Below are 21,408 nucleotides of genomic sequence, written 5' to 3' on the forward strand. Positions count from 1 at the left end.
TGCTGTCCTGGAAGGGCATGCCAGGCCTGCTGGCAACAAAGGAGGACACATCTGAGCAGGGCCTTTAGGCATGGACACACCTCAAGCACAGTGAACTCTTTTGCACAAAGAGCTTTTGGAGCCACTTGAGCAATAACACGCTCGCGCGCCCACCCCACCCCCCACCACACACACACATTTAAGTCATCTCTGATAATCCATTTTACAGTTTGCAAATGGATTTTATATACATAATCTCACTTCATCCTCACACTAGCCCAATAAAGAATAAGTACTAACCCCGTTTTCTAAAACTTTTTTGACAAAATTTTTATTTCCTAGCTGCACACATACAGAGTATTTCACATTTTTATGGGTGCATTACAGTTGATAGAACAATGGGATTCATTGTTACATATTCATATATGCCAGCTCCATTTTTTAAGTGGAATAACTGACATCCTGAAAATTAGAGAACAAATCTAAAGCACTAGGACCTGGAATCAAAATATTTGCCTCCAAATTCCAAGAGGCAACATCTGTCTGTGTGCTGACACTTTTCAAATGTTTTACTCTTGGTAGATTTTTTCTTGCTGCCTCTTCATTTTCCTTTTACCTATTTTCCTCTCTGTCCTTTCCTTGTCTCCCTTCCTTTTCCATTTCCCTCTTCCTTTCCTCTTACTCCTGTCCATGCCGTGACTCCTCCAGCGGCCTCAGAGAATTCTGCTCAGCTAGCTAGTCATTCTCAGAGCTGAAGAGTCTCTGCTTCAAAGGTTTTGTCTGCTGCAGCAAAAGCAGGGCCCTCTGAGAGCTAGTTGAGAGCTCATGGAAATACCTGCAGGGTAGAGGTAAATTCTGTCCATGCTACAAAATAACCTGATAGGTCCTTAGATTCACATAGAAGAGTGGCTCTATGAAAGGACTCCAAAACTTTGGTCCTTCATCAACATGATGTCTCCATTCTGTATTACCCAACCATAAAAAAGAATGAATTATGGCATTTGTTCATAAATGGATGGACTGGAGACTCATGCTAAGTGAAATAAGCCAATCCCAAAAAACCAAAGGCCAAATGTTCTCTCTGATATGCAGATACTGACTCTCAAAAGGGAGGGAGTGGAGTTTCACTGAATGGGTGGGATAGGGGGAAGGGAGGGGGGATGGAGGAAAGGAGGAGGGGATGGGGGAAAAGAGGAGGGAGGGGGAAAAGAGGGGGAGGGGGGAAGGGAGAGGAGATGGGGGAAGGGAGGGCAGATGGGAATGGGAAAGACAGTAGAATGAATCAGGCTTAACTTTCCTATGTTCATGTATGAATACACAACCAATGTAACTCCTCATCGTTTACAACCACAAGAATGGCAAGTTATACTCATGTATGTATGTCAAAATACATTCTACTGTCACATATAATTTAAAAGAACAAATTAAAAAATTTCAAAAATAAACATTATGTCCCTATTCTGAGCCCCAAAAAACAAATCTCTCTCTACCCCACCCCATAAGATATTCAGGCTGTGTAAAGGAGGGCCATTTATAATGTTTTGCTAAATCTGGATTATTTTCCTGTAGGCTTTATAGAATTCTAATGACTGAGCAATAAATCAAATGTCCAAGTCTCTACTCCTCTCCCAAGGACCAAAAGAGCTCCTAAACAGGAGCTATGACTATTTGCAGCAGTTTCTCCATGTGTGGTTTTTCAGAGCATTAGCAGTACCTGAGAACCTGCTGAACATGCAAACTCCTGGCCCCATCCAAACCTAGTGGATTAAACACTCCAGGGAGTGGGACCCAGCTATTTTTGTTAATTGGCCTTCTAGAATATCCTGATGCCAGCCATGGGAACCATTGTCCTAAGTATAATGCTGTGGGAACAGTCCTAGCCTAGGAGCTAAGACACATGGTACTTAATCCTCTTAGGCTCCTCACGTACATATGAGCTCAGGTAAATTCTGTCACGTCCCCAGGCCTCACTTTCCCACCCATCAGATGAAGAAGTCTTGTACATGAGTACCAGGCACTTTCCTTTCATGCACATTCCATGAGCCTTTGGAAAGTCTGCTTTGGCGCATTAGGGGAGTACTACTCCAGCTCAACCCATCAAGATGAGCTGTCGTCCTTACTCCGCAATAATCTCTTGCTTTCTTGAAGTCTTGAAGCTTATTCTCCAAGAACTTCTGGTTCAATTATAGTTCAACCTGCAAGTCAGTCCCTCAGCTATCACCTATATCAGGGTCTACACGTCAGCTGAGCTGAGATTTACAGGTAGCTCTGAAAGGGAGCAGGACCCCGAAGGAGGAGTGGGCTGGTCCCAGTGCAGTAAGTCAGCAGACAAACTTTATTCACATCCCAGTGTCCTGGAAGGTTAGCCCAAGCTCTGTCAGATTTCAGATTGCAACATTTTTTTTTTTTTTTTGCTAGTTACAAAGCTTGTTGCTATCCTTCCTTCTTACAGTGTTAAATAGAATGTCTATCTAAAAAGACTGCTATATATAAAAAGAAGCTATGCTCCCAACAGAAGTTGATATATCAGGAATTTGTTTGACATTCTGGGTCATTTAGGAAGGTGCCTTGTTAGAATTAGTGAGTCAGTCAGAGGGGAGTGCTGTATGAGACTGTCCTTTCCTTCCTTTGGCAAGTATATCCAGATCAGGCCATCAGCCACCCCAGGTTAGTGAGATCCCTACCACGTGCAGGAACTGGGAGAGCAGCAATTCACAAGTTAGAAATTCACTTCCCTAAAAAAAAATAAACATCATTGCCCTATGTAAACGTATGATTACACAAATGGTATGCCTTGACTCTATGTACAAATAGAGAAACAACATGTATCCCATTTGTATACAATAAAAAAAAAAAAAGAAAGGAAAAAAAAAAAAAATTCACTTCCCTGTGGAGTCCACAGAGGGATGCTCCCTACCGTCTCCCCAGCTCCTCTCTCCTTTCCTCTAAAGTCACTCCACAGAGGGAACAGGCACCGTACATCAGGCTTTAAGTAAGAGTGTAAATTTTGTAACCTGTAACTGACTTAACTACTTCACAACCCTAATATCTTTCGCTATTAACATGGTTATTCTCTAACATTCACACAAGTCACCATTTTTAAAAGAATCTGCTATGATATAGGTCTTCTTAAATCCCATCATATACAAATTATTGAATTCCCAGTAGATACAAGGCCATGACCAGACCTAATAAAACTGGAGTCTCCACCTGCCACACACCTTGTCCACATGTCCCGAGCCACCCCGCAGCATGGTATCCAGGAAAAGGGGTCACCAGCTAGGTACAAAACCAGCTAGACACTTACCGTCGTCCTCAGTAACACAATGTCCGCTTCTTGCAAGGAACATGGAACACAGTTTGCCCAGACATACCAAGCTGGTCTCCAATAAAACACCAAGGGGAGGATTCCAAATGATACGATGGACCCAGCCAGGCAGAGGGCTTGCCGGCAGCTTTGAGTCCGATAGCCAAATATTTCCTGAAACAGAATCAAAATGACTCTAAATATTGGTTGCGCACAATAAATAAATGAACAAATACTGATTTTAGCAATGAATGGGGGCAGAGATGGAGTGTTGACAAGGGTGAGGGGAAGACAGGGAGAGAGATTGAAAGAGTGGAGCAGGATTCCTGACAAAGAAATTTCAGACATGATCCCACACCTCCAAGGAAAATCAATTTTGACAATTTGGGTCCTCAGCAGCCCTGAGTCAAGCGCTGTACCACAATACCAGACATTCAGGTATATGGACTTATTAAAGTCTCCCAATTATCCTGATGATCCCTGAAATAAGATACTGTTACCCTCATTTCACAAACTACCGGCTGAGTTCAGAATGTCTGAATGGGACCAAGTGTCCAAGGTCTCACAGTCAATTCAGCTGCTAAGATTCAAACCCAATTCTGCTAGCAGTCAAGTCTTGAGTTTGATTCATAGCTATAACAGACAGGTCCACAAGCCATGAGAGCTTGGAGAGCTAGCCAGCACAGTGACCAAGTGACCCCCTTGGCTGGAACCAGCAAACTTCATGGGTAGGGGAGACTGGAATCAGGCCTTGAGTTTGGAGTCAGGATTCAGTGAAAGAATTTGATCACAAGAGGGTTAACAGTTAACTTGCATTTGGGAGTTTGGGGTAGAGTTCTATGTCCCCATGTTCCTCCCGGGTTATGTTACAAAAATAATTTTACATCACAAGGGACAATACATAGAGATTCTCTGTTTGCTTCAATTTATGTTATTGAGCACCTGTTACCTGTTATGTGCCATGAAAGGATATTGTTAGATCCTAGACAATATAAATTTGAACAAGATAAGAGTTTCATCTCTAATATGTGTCTAATCTAGACAAAATTCTTTCCAAGAAAAGTCTGGAACAGAATAGAAAAGTACCCTTTGAAGTTTATGGCCTCAGTCTCACAACTACTTTTCACAAAATCATAGATATTCTTTATACCAATTATAAAATTGAGAAGTAGTAGAATATTCTGGTTAAAAGTACATTCTCTGGACCAAGACACTTTGAGTTCAGAGACTAGCTCTGCCACTTGCTGGGTATGTGAACTTCACTAACTTATGTAATCTCTTCCTTCCTCTGTTTTTTATCAGTAAAATGTGGGTAGTGATAATACCCACCTTTCAGGTTTGCCATGAGGTTTAAAAGACTTAATCCACACAAGTGCTGCTTCAGTATTCACTGCTGCTGCTGCTTCAACTGCATCCTATTTCATTGAAACAGGTCTGAAATCCTAACCCCTGATTCTTTGACAGTTCACCCCAAGAATTCCTAGTATCGACGGTTCTACTCTCACTATGACTGCCTCATAGGGAACAAGAGAGCTGAAATAAAACTTTGCATCCTCCAACTTCTCTGTCTCACCTGATGAAGACTACATTATCTGAAAAGGTTCTGTGATCATGAGTTGAAAGTGTTCTCATGAGAATTATTAGATTTCCTCATACAGGTGCTGAATGGAGTCCTTAGGTACTATGCACATTTGGTTTAAGTCTTACAAAATGTTTGCATTAACTCAGAAATAGAAGTCTTGACTTATTTTGCAGAGTAGACTGTCTATCCTAACTAACAAGAACATTCCTCAGCCCCAAGCTCCATTCATAGCTTTCCTGGTGCCACAGTTGAAAAGGCTCTCTCCCCGCATTGTATCCCCCACAATGCTCTGTCCTGCATGGAGCAGGTCCCAATCATAGTTTCCCTCCCTGTCCTGAGTCCTTTCGCCATCATCTCCATGTGCTTTTCTATGTTTCTACACTTTGTTGTTGATAAACTTCTATTCCAACCTCATGATTTTATCATCTTTTAAATATATATATATATGTGTACACACACACACACACACACACACACATGTATATATAAAAACTTTTATACGCCAGTCAGCTCAGCCTGAGCTACCCTGTTCAGTACACAAAACTCTCTGTTAGCATGCATCTATTTATGGGCTATGCAACAAGAGTCCTCTATAGTTTCCAAAATATCTTCATGCTCATTATTAAGATAACATAAGCAGGAATTACTGTCTTTATTCTCCAGTTTAAAAAACTCAAGTTCCAAGTTACTATCTACAATAACAGTTATTATTAGTAACTAATTGTCACTGATAGCAGTGCAAGCAACTAACATTTATTGGGCACTTAAAAGTCCTTCACTAAGTACTTTACACATAGTCCCCTATTTAGTTAAGAAAGATGAAATAAGTTTCTGAAGGCATAAAGCTCCTAAGTAACTCAACACTGGGCCTCCACTGTAGACCTCTGAAGCACATGGAAGATAATGTGGGCTGGGATTTCTACTGGAATGCTCTTCTTCATTCTATCTTTAATTTCAGTTTAATTTAACTGATGTCTATTAAGTGTCTGCCAAATAGCGGGCATGTGCATGACCCAGAGATAAATGAGACAATGTCTCTAGCCTCAAGGAGCTCATTAGTTTGGAGGGAAGGGAGACACAAATAGAAATATTAAACAAAGAGGAATAAAAGGGTTTTAAAGAAAGGTGACCATATAAATTGTCCTCTGAATGAGTTGCTACTAATAACACTGGAATAACGAGAGTAGACAAAAGTGTTCCAGGCAGGCCCAGCAAATCCCTCTGTTATCCCACAATGCCACTCTAAAAGCTTCCCTGCTCTCAGGCTGCTGGACACTATAAACACTTCATTCACTGGCTCATGAACCATAATACATTACTAAATTTTCTATAGAAAGGCTGAAAAAAAATGTGGGCCAGGAATGTTCAATTATTACTTCTTGAAGTGAGTTGAGTTGTACTGACTTGAAGTGAATTGCATTATAGGAATTACTAACAGATATTGGGTTTAAAATTACAAAAATTTGCATAGTGTTATTATTATCATCTCATAGCAATTTACTTCCTACTTTTATAGAGTGCCTTCCATGTCCCTGAACATGCTTGAGGAACTACCCCTGCCACCATGCACTCTCACCTCCCACAAAAAAAGGGATCAGTGAGCCAAAAAAAAAGAGAACATTAGGAAATTTTCAAAAAAAATTACACAAATAATTAAACTCACGGCAGGCTGTGGGCATTACAGACAAGCACAATGTTCCTTTCTTAATCCTTTTTTTTACCCACACATTCTTCTCCTTCCTCTGTCTCTGCACATTCAGGTCCTTTGCATCTTTAAGTGCTTAAATTTTGGCTTCCAGGTGTCCAGGCCTTCTCCCCACAGGAAGCCAAACTGTAGTTCCAAAGCAATGGTTTAAACTTCCTCAGTCAGTAGAAGGTCAACAGAGAATCCAAACCTATGGACTCTCTAGAAAAATACGCACACCTCTCCATAGATTTTCAGGGTTGTTCCCAGTCCCTCGATAAGGCCCTGCTCTAGAGGACTCATGAGGCTGAATCTAGTTAATCTTTCAGAATTTACCCTCAGCACTTTGATTTAGGGTTTGACATGAGGTGAGCACTTGGTGAATACAGAAGCATAGACCTAAGAACATGGAAATGCAGGGCAGGGTGACACATGGAGCAGGACCCAGGTCTGTGACTGTCTCTGAAGAAGGTTTTCTAGTGTGATGTCATCACATGGGGATCACCAAATCCTGAGAGTGGCTGTCAGCCTTCCAGTCCCAGAAACTGCTGACAGCACCATCCTCCACAGGAAAGATTAGAGATCAGCAGATCTCAGAGACCAGGGCACACGGAGAGAGGAACAGATGAAACTGTCCACCAACCAGAACAACGTAGGGGTTGGCATTAGGATCACATTCCCTCCCCAGCAGCACATCCACAGTCATGGTTGTCCTGCACAGTGCTTACAATGGGCTCTGGAATCTTCTCTGACCATCTCTCATCGTGATTGATAGGTGCCCTCTTTAAACACATTAATACATTCAATCAAATGACAGTCAACTCTTGTTGGCCTGGGAGCCATTTAGTTTGTTGAAGACATTTTGCATTTAAGACATTTAGACAGGCTTCATTTAATATTTGAAGGCTTTGAAAGATTCCATTTTTATAATTTACCTCCCTGAAGATAATCTCTTTTCCCTTATTTCCAAATGTTGGGTGTGAAAAGAATGTTTTGCTGTAATTTCCATGCATTACAACAAATTGTGTCAAATGAATGCGATTTACCTTGCTGCTTACCTTCACTCCAATACCTATTAAAATTTCTGCTTCAGTAGTTTCTTGTTTCCCATTCTTTAGTACAAAGGAGAACTTCCCAAGCTTCTAACTTAATGTGACTTTGAAATTCAGGTGAGAAATTCTCCTACTGCATGACCTAATCCAGAAATCCGGAGGCTCACAAAGAATGGCCTGTTGACCTGCTAAGTATTTCTTAAGTTTTTAAATTGGTCCCCCAGTTATTTTCACACAAAAATAACGATTTCTGTTTTTTCTTCCAAATAAATTAGAAATTGTGGCAATATCGTCTCCACATTCTTGTACTGTAAGAATCAGGCAGAGAGCACAAAAAGACATGTTCAAAATATCGCAGGAAATAGCCCAAACTCCACCCAGTAAGAGATGCTGTCACGCTCTGTATCTATACAAGGGGTTGAAGGCCACACCTCATGCACGTGGACCACAGGGGCACGCGGCAGCATGGTAGACACAATGCCAAGAACTAAAACCACATCATGACCATTTCATAGAGTTAAAAGCAACTTAAACTACTTAAAGCATACTTTTGGGATACAATTTGAAAAAAATTAAACCATACAGAAAGGGTGGTGAGGGTGTGACAAAGTCGCATAGAGGACCTGCTTGGGGCCAGGCAGGTGAATGACAGGTCACATAGTTAAATGCAGGTTATTGTCAAGGCCCCAGTTTTCATTTGGGTGGTGGGTTCATCACATTATTACAAAGAACTATTGAAATAACTAAGCTAATGCCACACAACATGGACAAACGTCCAGAGTGTGTCACAAACCCAAGGTTATGGATAATCTAACTGGGAGTATCTGAAGTTACAGACGAAAGAACCAGCCAGGGTGAGGAAGAGATGTCCTGGTAAGAAACAGAATAGAATACTGGTCTCCTGGGGTGAGTTCAGGAGTTTGTTATAAACACCTGAGCCTGATCCCTAGAGTTGTTCTCTGGCTTCCTGTGTCTAGACACCCATAAACCCTTTCTCCCATGCACACTCCTGCCATCTGCCATGGGGCCCTCACCAGAGTCTGTGCCATGCTATTTGGACTTTCAGCCTCCAAAACTGAGCTAAATAAACCTTCTTTCCTTCATAAATAGCCTGCCTTCAGCATTTCATTATAGTAACAAAAAGTGACTAATAACAACCATAAGGTCAGCAGAGGTCCAGTGCAGCCCAACAACTCATTTAGCAGATCAGGAAACTGAGGCTGTGAGAGGAAGTAAATTTCCCATATGATCTCTCCTTCCTGTCTCCCTTCCTGACCTCATCTTGGGCCATTCTCCTTTTATCTTATTCTGCCCCAACCATAAGGACAATTTATACTTCCTTGAATCCACCACGCCCTCTCCCACCTCACCATCTTCCCATGACTGCTACTTCTCACCTCTTTAAGTACCCTTTAACTGTTTGCTTCTCGGAGCTCTTAGCCAACCATCCTATGTCATTAAGCCCCTGATCTCATACACCATTTGTAATACTGTGTTGCAATGTCACAATTAGCAATTTGTATATTTATTTTTGCTTGCTTTTCTATGTTTCCTCCTTTCACCCGCCACTAGCGACTAGAAATTTTTGAGTATTTTTTTACTCTTTCCCTTTTTTTTAATTTTTAAATTTGTTCTAATTAGCTGTACATGACAGTAGAGTGTATTTATACATTTTGATAGATCATACATAAATGGAGCATAATTTCTCATTTTTCTGATTGTACATATGCTAATTCACCATAAGGTGAGGGGCCTAGGGAAGAATGGAGTTACTTTAGATTAGATAGAGAGGAGGGAAGGGGTGGATGGGGTTTAGAGAGAGAAAGGACAGACATTATTACCTCAGGTACATATATGACTGCACCTTGACTTTTAAGCTCTGTCAAATTAGATCTACTCAAGTTTGTTTCCTCCAATACTATTTATCCACACTATGGATATTATCTGCATGCAATGAGCACTCAATAAATACTTGATGAATTAATAAAAAATTAAGTGACCATACTAAAGGAAGAAGGGAAAGAAAAAGAAGAAGGGATATAGGGAGAGTCCTAAAGAGAATGGAAACAAAAATTAAACTCTTTCTTTATTCCTAGCTCAACAGATTTAAGTGTATTTTCTTCTAAAAACAAATAATAAAAAATCAGTCTACTTGAGGGGAAGGGGGAAAACATAAGGAATCCCCAGACACTCCTCTGTGACCTTGACCATCAGGAAATGTTGACTAGTCCCATCATTTTCATGACATTCAAGTTCATCTCTAAGGACAGCTCTGCTGAATGAGTGCTTGCATTTTTGCTTTTTCTTCCTCTTTATAGTCTGTCTCCATGAGATAGAAAGATGCTAAAGGTAAGATTGAGTTTCACAAACTCCCTACCTTCAACAGAGCCAAACTAAGGGCTTGATCTAGAAGGAACCAACAGTTAGACACCTGCTTCAGGCTGCTGTTCTGGTCTAAAATGTGTGTTCACAATTACCATTGTGTGAACTGGGCTGATTTACCAAAAAAAATAAAATTAAATAAATAAATAAATAAATAAATAAATAAATAAATAAATAAATAAATAAAAATACTAACAAAAGGAAGAAACTCCCAACAGCTTGACAACTGGGTCTCATTTTCCATTAACAATGCTCACGGTCATTGAGAGGCAACACCAGAAGGCTTTGAGGAGATCCTTAGGAACCAAATGACCAGACTGCTATTCTCTGGCTGGTGGCAATGTCACTTAACCTAATTCCTGTCCTCAGTTTGGAATGTCATTTCTCTCTGATTCCCAGATTAGGGATGTCACTTCTCTGGTCATGGAAAAGTGGACTCCCGGTTTCTCTTGTCATGGTCTTACCTCACGTGATTACTGTAAGAAGCAGTGGAATGGCACCTGTACCTGGTGTCAGGACCCAGCACCCAGGAAACCATCATTAAAACGCTCCAGCACTGCAACCCCCAGCACAAAACCTACAAAGTATCTTTCCTTCCATTCAATTAAAATTACCTACTATATCTCAGGCTGTGGGTAAGGTATGTCTGCTAAAGATAAATTTTTCACCCTCAAAGGACTAACAGGAGAGATGATGAATTAAAAAATAACGATAATTCAGGGCAGAAAATATTAATGCCGTATGAAAAGGACAAAGGAAAAAAAATTAGTTTTAAATGATGAAGAGATTACAGTGAGATGATAATTAGGAAAAGCCTTCCAGGAGAATTGTTACTTGAAAATGACTTGGAGAGAATTGGTAGAATTTCAATAGTAGGGAAAGGAGGATAGGAAAGGGGGCTTTCAAGTGGAGGAGCTAGTCCTCAGCTGCAGCGCTGAGTCTGGAAACAGTATATCTAAGAACAAGTCTGAGTCATTGTGGGAGCTCAGTGCACCACCGTGTTAGTTAACCCATCTCTCATGGTCTGATGATGCGACTTCAGAGGGGACTCTGGGGTTCTAAAGTGTGTAACTGCTCTAGCTTATGGTTAATCAAAAACAAGTGTATGAAACCCTGAAAAACGACACCCACATCTTTCCCCATCCACAACCACAAGTGCACCCCTCTTGATTGCCCTAAGTTAGCATTTCCAGGCATAGTCAAGGGCAGAGGTTGCTGCCAAGGGCATCCCAGCAGAGGTACATGATTATGGAAGGAGGAAGAAATAGATGTGCTCAGGGCTTTAGTTTCTTTTCACTAATCAGAGTTTCCTTCTCTTAGCTCAGGGTGCCGTCAGCATAAACTCATTCATATCACAATGGTTGGCTGACAGAAAAGCAACCCATTCCACCCACTGGCAGTAGATAAGTTGGGAACACCCTTCTCTGTAGATAATTGTTCACCCAACCTTGGATGGAAGGTCATGAAAACTCACAGTTCCTGTAAATAATAACTTATTATGTTCCCATCTCTTTAAATAAACATTTTTCTGTATGCAGCTTTAATTCTCAAGCATGTAAAGAAGATAATATGTGGGTCAGAATAAGGAAGATAAGGTTCAAGGAGGTTAAGGAATGTACCTGGAGTCACCCAACTGGTAGGTAACAAAGCCATGTCCTTCTTAATTAAAACTCTTCCCACCCAACAAGCCTGTCTCTCATGAAGATACTCCCTCCTCCTCGCTCTCTAATATTCTCATCAGCCGGTGTCTCAGGGGACAACACTTGAACACTTGCTGATTGTTCACATTTGAGCTAATGGATGTGCCGCCCAGACAAGTTTTTAGGTTCCCCTTAAACAGGTTTTCACAAGCTTTAAACTGCATAGTGAGAAGAAAGAGCAAGAGGAACTCCACCCAACAGCAAGACAGTGGTTTCTGCAGACTGCATTCTCATCTCTAGCTCTGGTGATATTGGGCAAGAGGCATTTCTAGGCTCTGCTGTGATGTCGAAATTGAAACTGCTCGTGCTGGAGATGTCTTTGGCTTGGTAAGAAATATGTTTGGTCTTTGATCCCAGTGCCTGGGATAAAGCAACGAAAACCCTTGGAATTTCCAGAACAATAGGAGTGTATTTGGAGTGTACAATAGGAGTGTACTGAGCCTATTTCAACCATACCTGAGATTAAACATATGTGTCAGGAAACCCTGAGGTTGATTACACTCGGTGGACTCCTAAACAGTTTCAGGATGAGGGCTGGTGGCCAGAGGAACCAACCATCTGCTTTGAGGGCTGAAACTCCAGCCTCATCCACCCCCCCTCTTCAACAGAAAGGAATTCAAAATCAACCTCACTTCTGAGATGGAACCTCAATAAAACCCCCAGATGAGAGGATCAGAGAGCCCCAGGGCTGATGAACATATCCAAACCAGAAGGCTTTACACCCCAACTTCATGAAGACAGAAACTCCTTTGTAAGGGACACTTCCAGACCTCATCCTATCGAGATGATCATCTGGATATTCATTGGTATCCTTCATAATAAACCAGTAATAGTAAGTAAAATGCTTTCCAAATTCTCATGCACCATTAGCAAATCATGAAATATGAAAGGGTGTGAGGTATGGGAACCACTCTACTTTGTACCCAAGTAAGACAAAGTATGGGTAACATGGGGACCTGATACTGTGCCTGGCATCTGAAGCGGGGACAGCCCTGGGGGACTGAGCTGTAAGCCTGTGGAGTCTGCACCAACTCTGTGTTGCATAGCAGGACATCCACTTGAGGTCCAGAGAATTGGCTGGTGTCATGTCAGGGAATCCCACATATTTGGTGTCAGAGTGTGAAACAAAAACAAAACAATACAAACAAACAAAAACCCAGGTCAACATCTGAAAGACAAAAGACAATAAGAGCGCAAACTGGATCTGGGGCAGCCACCCCATCCAGGCAGCCTACTCACCACACGGTGCAAAGAACCAAGAAAGGGCAGCTGCTTAACGGCAGAACACCTGGCTCAAGACCTGGTGCTGCCGCTTGTTAATTTTATCATCTGGAAGTTTCTGCCCCATCTGTGAAATAAGAATAAAACTCTTACCTCACGAAACTATCGTAAGAGTGAAATGGGATAAGAATTATGAAAGTTTTATTCAAAAATGAGTTGTTGTTATTATGAGAGGAAGTGGACTGAAGGCCACCTGATAAATGCTCAGTGACCCCTGGCAAGTCATGGCCCTCCATGTCACTCAGTTCCTCAGCTCCCCTCACTTCACACACTGGAGTACGACCCAGTCACCCTAGCACACCACCTTCTAAATCCCCACAAGTCCTTTTCTCTCCTGTATTTTAATGTGTGTGTGTGTGTGTGAGATGTAGCTAGAATGTACATTTTCAAAGAGTGGAAGAACTTCAGCCTGTCTTGTTGATGATTGAATCCCTGGCATGCAGCACATAGTAAACCCCCTAAAATTTTTTGAGTGAATGACTCGGATTACACTGTCAGGATCTCAAGCTACGGAAGTAGATGGGACTATTGGTAGATTGGTGAGTAGAGAGGCCAAATATGATAATCATACACTGTTAGCACCTGATGATGGCTGAGCAACTGTCAAGCAAACCCATCGTTTTTCAGAAAAGAAAGCTGAGATCCTAAGAAAAGTCTCAAGAAAGACAGAGAGGAAAAAAGCATAGGAAAAGTTTCCACTCTTTGACCATGGGGGATGTCTCATGACAGTGAACTTCATCCCCCAGTATCACTGTCTGTGTCCCCAGGTAGCACTAGTCACTTAACATACAATTTTAGAAAATGAAGAACTTCTCATAACTCAGAGAGAAAAGGCTCAGAGATGATCTAATGATACATCCTTTCCACAGTATCTTCAACAAATGTGGTCCTGACTTCCACGTGTGGAGTGAAGAAAACTTCTTCCCAGAGAAACCTGCTACATCTTCAGACAGTCCTACTAGCAATGGTGCTCTGTGCCAGACACTGGGCTAGAGCCCAGAAGGTGGACTCCAAGACCCCTCCCATCTCCACACACGTTTCTCCTTCAACCCAAACAACTCCGCTCCTATCTGTTCTATATATTGATTTCCCACTAAAAGTTTGTGATTAAAACGGGGTCTGTATCGATATAATCATTTTGAAAATCACTACCTTACTAAGCTCTCCTGATGAGATGGCCTGAAATCTTTTCCAAATGAAGGAAATTTGTAAATAAGTGAATGGAAAGCATGCCACAGACCACTACTTCTACCCTTTTTAGTATGAGGAGCTTTCTAACTTTGCTGAAGAGCAAAGAATTACTAAACCTATTTTGATCCAGACACGGTGGTGCATGACCGTAGTTCTCACACTTGGAGGGCTGAGGCATGAGGATCACTTGAGTACAGGAGTTCAAGACCAGCCTTGGCAACATAATGAGATCTGTCCTGAAACAAACAAATAAGTCACTTTTGAAAGCAATTTGGCATTATATAGTAAGATTGCAGTGATGCATACCATGTGACTGAGCAATGTCATCCCAGGTATATTCTCTACTGAAACACGTCCCCATTTGTACCAGGATATGCACACAAGAAAAGTTCAAAGCTGGATACAATTCAAAAGTCCACCAACAAAGAAACTGACTTTTAAAGTATAGTTTTAATGAGATAGATTCTTCCATAATTAAAATAAAAGTAAATTTTATGCAATAATAAGGATATATCACAAGAATTTAAAAAGCAGAAGAAACAAAATATGAAAGAATATAGTTTGATTTCAATTATATACACTTGAAAAATATTGTTTTGGGGTGCATACCTACATAGAAAGATATTTTAGAGCCAAGGAAATGATAATTACAGAAGTCATGTGAAAGGATATTTCCAGATTAGAGAAAAGCAACAGGCATGAATTTTTAAGTAGGGACCCAGGAGAGCCTGAAATGATAGTGGTGTTGTTCTGTGACTTAGACAATGATCATGTGGGTTTTTATTTATAATTAAATTAGTTTTGCATATTTTCACACCTTTATACACCATTTTTTAATAGGCCACTTACTCTCAAATGATTGACATCTACATTTGCTTATGGAGCCCATATCAATGCCTGATGGGCATATAAGTCCTTGGACACAGAGCAATAACTTTTAACACTTATCAGGAGTTGCAACCCATAGATCTGCAACAACTGGAATCAGAGAAAAAAATAGCCCTGGATTAGAGATGGGGAACCCTGGATTTTCACGTGAACTTTCATCCTATTAAACATCTTTTTCCCCTGGCTGGGCCCATTTCTCCTGCTGCAACAGACAGGGATGAGTTATCTGATCTCGTGATACCTGTAGTTCTTAGAGCAATAGGAAAGTGCTGAATATCGTCCCTGTGATAGACTGCAGAGCTCCCACAGGTGTACATCCAAGATCATAGACTCTTCCAAGGAGATGGCTATCTCCACTTTAAAGCTGCCCAGGTGGTCTTCAACATTCAAACTTCCACATTCTTTTATGGGAAAATAAAGGGTGGTTTCTACCGCACTATTTGTACAAATAGGTGCTAACATGTTATGGAGACCACCTGCTTGAGAACTATCAGATAGTCTCTGTCAGGAAATGTTACATGCAAAAAGCCCGGTTGGCCCCAGGAATGGGAAGAAGCTTGACTACCTGGCCATCATGCCATATTAGTCAATGGAGCATCAAAATAATCCAGTGTGCTGAGACAACCTGAGTCACTTCTCTGTGTCTGGACTTGAGTATAGCCTTGGAGAAAAGTCCTCGGAATCCTTCAGATGGCACCATCAAGCCGTGGGATGCATGGTTCTGGTTTTGACTGGTAGAAAAGAAGCCCCCTGATCTGAGGAATTTAAATTAAAGACAAAAGTGCAAACTGGTGACATTAGAATAAGTAAAGGGGAAGTGAACGACTTGTCGCTGGGGAGAATGTGGGGCATAAAGGAGACCAGAATTTCTACTTTTGTCAGATACCCAATTCACCTGATCCAGGGTAATTCGGGACATTAAATGCTGGACCAGATAATTATAATTAGCTCAGGAGTTGTTTATACTTTCATTATTATAGAAGTAATACAAGAACATTTTATAGATCAGAAAAATATTCTTTAAAAAACTTGACACTCCCACAACCTGGAGATCATCCCAATTAACAACTTTGTTCATACTGTTTTTCTTTTATCAAAATCAAATCATACTGTAAATGCTATTTTGTAATCTGCTTTTTTTATTCCAGGGTCTCCATTTTTGCAGATCAGTGAATATTTATCTTGTCTAAAACCCTTACCATATTATAATGTCACCAATGGACCCATTATTGTCCACTACAACTAGTTTTTCCTAACTAGTTTGGCATTCATCTATTTCTTATCCTATATGATAGCTAATGGATGTTTACTGTATAATTATACATTATACTACACACATTTTGTGCACTTTGCATAGGTAGATCATATAATATTCATATATACATTATATATAATATGTAGTACTGCATTTCACACAATAAAAGAAAGAAAGAAAATATCAGACATTCTCGTATGATTAGCATAGTCCTTTTGATAGTTCTTTTAATCTGATTCGTTCCTTGTTTTGTGACCCTTTCAATTGAAGGTCTGGCCGTTCTGTGGGGGTTCATTTGGTCATAGCTGCCCCAAACACACTCTGATTTCAGATGCTTTGTGAAGGCAACGGACAAGTGCAATCAATCTCTAGCTACTTTCATTGTGGTGGCTCTTGTTCGTTTGCTTCTTCACTTATTTAGGGATAATTACATTTATCCCACAGGAGAATGGCAAAAAGTAGCCAAAGTTTTTGTTTATAAGGAACTTAATTTTTGTTTTGTTATTTTGCATTCTGATAAAAAAAAATCTAGGTGTGATTTTATGTCAATTTAGGTTTGACTCTAAAGCAAACGGAAGAAAGGATTTCCTTAGTACTGTGCTTGAGGGCTTTTTCATATAACAGCACTCATAGAGAAATGATAATATTTGCATAGCGTAGATCAGGTAAACGGATACAGTTGTCTGAAGCTGGAGGAGACCCCTATTTTAACATTCCTGCAAACCTCCCAGGGCCACTGTGACACAGCAGTTCCATAGCCAGGCATTTAGAGCAGTACAATACCTTTCCCTTCTCTTATTTCCTTTTGTCTAATCAGAATCAAATCGGGCAAAGCTACACTTAAAATGAATATGTTACCATAACTACTCACCGTTTCTCTGGATGTTCTATACTTTTATTCAAGCAGGGGTGTTTTGTTTGTTTTTTTCTTTTTCTTTTCAAATGTCTATCCCAACTTTATTGCTCCCTCTCCCGGGGGGAATATCTTAGCAATCTTTAAGGGTACTATTCAGATGAAGCTTTGTCCATGATACCTCCTTCGTCAGAATTAATCACAAGTTCCAAACCAAACATTACCTACACCCTCCTCGCTCGCTCTCTCTCTCTCTCTCTCTCTCTCTCTCTCTCTCTCTCTCCCCCTCTGAATCACTACCACACTATTATGCATTCAATTGTGTGACTCAGAAACCTAGGAATTTCCTTTAACATTCTCCTCCTCATTCTCCAAACATCTAATTAGTCCAAGATCTACTGATTATCTTCCAGATATTTCTCAAGCCCTGATACTCCATGCTCCATCCCTGATACTATTGCCTTATTAGTTCAGCCTCTCACTGGAATCACTAGAAGAGCCTCTGCGCCCAGCTCCACCTCTGTCTGAGGTTGTCCACACTACTACAGCGTGAGCTTTCCAAATAAAGTTCTGACTCCACTTGCCTGCTACAGTGACCAATTGTCCCCACTTCTCTAAGACAGGGCGTTGTGAGGTTTTGGGTACTAATGCCCAGAAAGTTGGACAAACAAGTGTAGTTGACCACGTATTTAAAACTCTTCAGTCCCTTTAGGATGCATGTAAAGGTCTTTCTAATCTTCCCACCCTGGTTTTTTGCCCTAACTCTCTGTTCTCCCCGTCCCACTTCACCACACACCACATATGCCCTGCACACCAGCTCTGTCAAACTGCGTTCAGTTCTCCTAATGGAATGTGCTTTGTTCCTTTACATCTCAGTACCCCTGGACACTGTGTCTCCTTGACTTAGAACATCCTTCTCCTTATCTTGGCTTGCTGATAAACTATTGTCCATCCGATGAGATTCTTTTCAAAGGGCCCTTTTCCACTGACACCACACAGAAACTGGCTATAACTTGCTCTGGTTTCTCACAGCACAAACCCACTGCACCCCATTCTCCACCACATGTGGAGATGTGGCCTTTTGTCTGCCTAATGCCTGACACAGGGACTTGCACATAATAAGTACTCAATAAACAAAAGAGGAAGAAAGGGAGGGAATCAATCAGTCAATCAATATGCTGACAGTATTTACCTTAATCAATTTGCCTCCTGTAGAGAACTTGTGGGTTTTTTTTTTTATTGACTTGTAATAATTGTACATATTCATAGGGTGCAGTGTAACAATTCAACATAGTATACAATGTGAGATGATCAGATCAGGGCAACCAGCATACCCATCACCTCAAACATTTATCATTTCTTTGTGTTGGAAACATTCAAAATCTTTTCTCCTAGCTCTTTCAACATACACAATAAATTATTATTAACTATGGTTACCCTATTGTGCTAGAGGACACTAGAAAGTAATCCTCCTGCCTTTTTGTACATGTTAGCCAATCTTCTCTATCTTCCCTCCCTCCTACTCTTCTCAGCCTCTAGTAATGATTATCCTACTCTCTAGTTCTATGAGATCAACGTTTTTACAAAGTGACACATGGTATTTGTCTTTACATTCCTGAATTTTTTTCACTTAACATAAATATTTCCAGTTTCATCCATATTGTAGCAAATGGCAGGATTTTATTCTTTTTATAAATAATATGAATCATGTCCCACTATGTATATGCATCACGTTTTCTTTATCCATTCATCAGTTGATGGACACTTGGTTGCTTCCATTTCTTTGGCTATCATGAATCAAGCTGCAGTAAATATGGGAGTGCAGATGTCTCTTTGACATACTGATTTCATTTCCTTTTGATATATACCCAGGAGTGGGACTACTGCCTCATATGATAGTTCTGTGTTCAGTATTTTGAGGAACTTCCCTAGTACCAATTTACATTAGAACTTGTGTTTCAGTTGGTTGAATAAAATGTCTGAGTTCCCGTTAGAGGGTTAGATCCTTGGGACAGGAACAAATCTTTATCTATTTTAAACCTCCACAGCATCCAGGCTGCAGAGACTTATTGCATTTGTTCAGTTTATATAGTTTGAGTATTATCTAACGTTGAGAAAAGATGGATGATGTGAAGGTCTTTGCTGGAGGATGTATCAAGAGGAATTGCAGGGATGTGCAGATGTGGTCCAAGTGTGCTGAGTCCTACCCCACACTCACTGTGATTGCCGTGCACTTACCTTTAGAGCAGCCAAAGCTTCTCTCAGGGGCAACCTCTTTATCACTAAATAAAAAGACAGGAGTGTAGAGGACTGAAATCTCCCACCAAAACCAGGCCCTAGAAACTGCTGAAACAGCTCTTTGCACAACTAGATAATGAATTCTCTGCTCACTGTTGGAAAATGAGCCCTTGGGTAATGTCACACAGCTGCTACCTCTAAGTCATAATATCTAGACAGATAGGCCGAAAGATGGCACTACCAACCCTGTGCATCAGGGTCACATCGACACATGTTAAAATGAAAATTTCTGGGCCACTACCCCCGATCTCTAACAGAAGGGCCAGAGCATTTCCCATGGCTTCAGCTGATTCTTATCACAATGGTATCTGGGAGCTGCTGATTGATACAGCAAAGGAAAAGAGACCCTTTCATTTGGACAGATAATGCTTCTTTTGTGAAAGAGTTGATGTGCAAATCCAATAATGTTTTCTGTAAAGTGCTAACAGGATGTCTGGCAGGTAATAAGTATTTGGTATGTATTAGCCAAGACTGTCCCTATACTTCATGCTCCTTGGTGAGAAGAATATGTCATTTTTCTCTCTACGTTTGGCATAGCACTTCAGTATGCAGAATAGGAACTTACAGTTAATAAATCCTCGGAAAACTGAAATACACCAAACCTTGGATAATTGTGAAGAAGATTGGAGGGAAATCTAAGAGCAAGAGGTTGTTTTTACCTATTAAATTGTCCGTGATATTTGGCAAGGGCTGAAAACTGACCAGAGGGCAGTTACAGGGCATTCTTGTGCAAAACTGTTTGAAGCCTTCATAAGGTGGCAAAAACTTTGTGCAAAGCAGTTAGTAAATGTATCAACAGCCTTGAAAATGTTCACAATTTTTGTGCATGCGATCATATTTATAGTAGTTGATCTTAAAGAAATAATCTGAAATAAAAAGGTATAATTCTCCAAATATTTTATACACAAGTATAAGACACACACATACACTGCAGAGAACTCAGCTGACTTACACTGGGAGAAAGACTGGGTGGATTATGGCACTTCCACAAAACGGAATATCGTTCAATCATTAAATTCATGTTTACAATACGTTTAAATGGCATAAGAAAATATTTATAATGTGTCAAGGTGAACAAAGGCATTTATAATTTAAGTTCAATAATGTAGAAGAAAATGTATACAAGAAAAAAGCTTGAAGAAAATAAATCAGGTGTCAAACATGAAAGAACCAAAAGAGATGTTTACTTATTTCCTGATTGTTTTCTATGCTTTCAGAAAATTATAAATAAAAATGAAGAAGCAAAAAATTATTATAACTAAATGAGACTTCCACTTCTGAACACATACCTTTAATGTTTCCTGTTTCTCCCAGTAAGTTCAACTAAAAGCCCAGAATGTTATATAGGAAAAAAATAAGAAGACGACTCTAGTGGAGAGAAGAAAGAGTGACCTCAGAAATTAAGGAATGAATGACATAGTGGTCAGTTCCTGGGGAGGAGGAGGAGGAGGAGGAGGAGGAGAAGGAGGAGGAGGAGGAAGAATGGAAACAGAAACAAAACAAAAACCAAAACACCCCAAGAAAAACTAGGTTTCATTAGTCAAAAGAGCAGAAAAGGGGCAGCTAGCAAGACAGAAAACTTCAAGACAATAACTACAATATTTCAGCCAAATACCACAGAAAAAGTGTGACCTTCCCCCTAAAAAGCTGTGCTAAAAAGCTGGGCTTCAACCCCCCTGCAAGATGGTGTCAGAGAAGGTCCAATAGGGAGCTAGGGCTTTGATTCCCGCCCAGTGGGATGAGTACCCTTGCCCCTCCGGGATCAATGCAGACCATGTGAAGCCTGGCCCTTCACCCTCGCCAGTCTAAACAAGGCTTCTCTTCCACTCCAGGCTGGGATATTATCAGAAGAAACCTAGTGGAGAGTCAGGACTCTCCATCCCACCCCACCGCACCAGAGGAAGCCAACCGGGGGCAGCAGTGAGGCACTTCTTTTTTTTTTTTTACCTTTGAATT

General features: G+C 40.7%; 1 protein-coding gene across 3 annotated transcripts in view; it reads right to left on the bottom strand.

Annotated features, from left to right (window-relative positions):
• Atp13a4 (ATPase 13A4) overlaps nt 1–21,408 on the bottom strand; it is a 132,312-nt gene that overhangs the window by 82,438 nt on the left and 28,466 nt on the right. For all 3 annotated transcript variants that reach the window (XM_047564139.1, XM_047564138.1, XM_047564140.1), the window contains exon 2: nt 3,287–3,460. In XM_047564139.1, coding sequence (XP_047420095.1) covers nt 3,287–3,460 — 174 coding nt within the window. The remainder of the gene's footprint in view (nt 1–3,286; nt 3,461–21,408) is intronic.

The sequence above is a fragment of the Sciurus carolinensis genome, chromosome 9 (assembly GCF_902686445.1).
Source record: "Sciurus carolinensis chromosome 9, mSciCar1.2, whole genome shotgun sequence".
In the NCBI taxonomy this organism is placed as follows: domain Eukaryota; kingdom Metazoa; phylum Chordata; class Mammalia; order Rodentia; family Sciuridae; genus Sciurus; species Sciurus carolinensis.